Source organism: Etheostoma cragini, unplaced genomic scaffold (genome assembly GCF_013103735.1).
Source record: "Etheostoma cragini isolate CJK2018 unplaced genomic scaffold, CSU_Ecrag_1.0 ScbMSFa_2770, whole genome shotgun sequence".
Taxonomy (NCBI): domain Eukaryota; kingdom Metazoa; phylum Chordata; class Actinopteri; order Perciformes; family Percidae; genus Etheostoma; species Etheostoma cragini.
In genome coordinates this window covers 1-1,286 of record NW_023266968.1, presented here as the reverse complement: position 1 = coordinate 1,286, position 1,286 = coordinate 1, and the positions used below count along the sequence as shown (strand labels likewise).

General features: G+C 39.5%; 1 protein-coding gene across 1 annotated transcript; it reads right to left on the bottom strand.

Annotated features, from left to right (window-relative positions):
* Window positions 1–6: 6 nt before the first annotated feature.
* LOC117940570 (cell wall protein DAN4-like) lies at window positions 7–1,239 on the bottom strand (the record flags this gene model as incomplete). Its single annotated transcript, XM_034865812.1, has 2 exons — window positions 7–624; window positions 1,132–1,239. Coding segments are annotated over 2 exons (726 nt in total), but the record flags the coding sequence as incomplete, so codon positions are not given.
* Between the last annotated feature and the right edge of the window lie 47 nt (window positions 1,240–1,286).

The following is a 1,286-nucleotide window of genomic DNA, read 5'->3' as shown; positions in this document are numbered from 1 at the left end:
TCGTTAGTGAGCGGGTGGACGTCGTCGTCATGGTTACCGTTGTTGTTGTTGGTCCCACTGTAGGAGAAGTATCCGCAGTAGAAGTACTCGTAGCCGCAGACGTTGTACTTGAAATAGTACTAGAAGTAACATATTTAGTTGTAGGTATTGTAGGAGTTGTAGTTTCCAGCTCAGTTGTAGTTTCTAGTTCAGTTGTAGTTTCCATTGCAGTTGTAGTTTCTAGTTCAGTTGTAGTTTCCATTGCAGTTGTAGTTTCCAGCTCAGTTGTAGTTTCCATTGCAGTTGTAGTTTCCAGCTCTGTTGTAGTTTCCATTGCAGTTGTAGTTTCAATTTCCGTTGTAGTTTCTAGTTCAGTTGTAGTTTCCATTGCAGTTGTAGTTTCCGTTGTAGTTTCTAGTTCAGTTGTAGTTTCTAGTTCAGTTGTAGTTTCTAGTTCAGTTGTAGTTTCCATTGCAGTTGTAGTTTCCAGCTCAGTTGTAGTTTCTAGTTCAGTTGTACTTGAAGTAGTCGTAGTTTTAGCTGCATTGAGGAAATTTGTAGTAGTAGCGGAGGTGGTGATGATGCTGGGAGTTGTAGTTCTTGTAGTTCTCGGTCTCTGTGACTCCAGAGTTACTTTGAGTACAGCTGGAAGAAAACACAGACGCAGTATTTATACTTTAACCCTCGTGTTGTTTCCCGTCGACCGACTTTTAGTTTTCTAGGTCAAAATTTTAATAAAAACTTTTCAAGACACTTTCCCCAAAGTTCATTGTTGATTTTTTGGACATTTTTGTTGTTGTTTTTTAAGTTTTTAAAACTTTCTCCGACATTTGTTGTCATTTTGACGTTTTCTCACTTTCCAGATCATTCCCAGTTTTTACGATGACTTTGTCGATTCTTTTTATTTTTGGGATGTTTTTGTTTTTTCACCCTAAATTTCTGTCACTTTTTTCAGTTTTCTTAAATGTTTCTTTTCCTTCAAATGCTATAAAAGTAAATAAAACACCCAAATTTCTGACTTAGAAACTTTTTGGAAGTGGGTCAGATTTGACCCCGAGGACGACGGGAGGTTTAAATCCCGTTGACAACAAACGAGATCACGTGTTCTGGGCTGATAACTCGTTCATAAAAGATGAAGAAATGGTTCGATACCGTTACAGCGGCCGTCGTTGCAGCGGCACGTTGGCGAGGACGGGTTCAGGGAGCAGAACGGCCGCCTGTCCTTATCTGCAGGACAGAGGACACATGACATCATATTAACTAAAGGACACATGACATCATATTAACTAAAGGACACATGACATCAT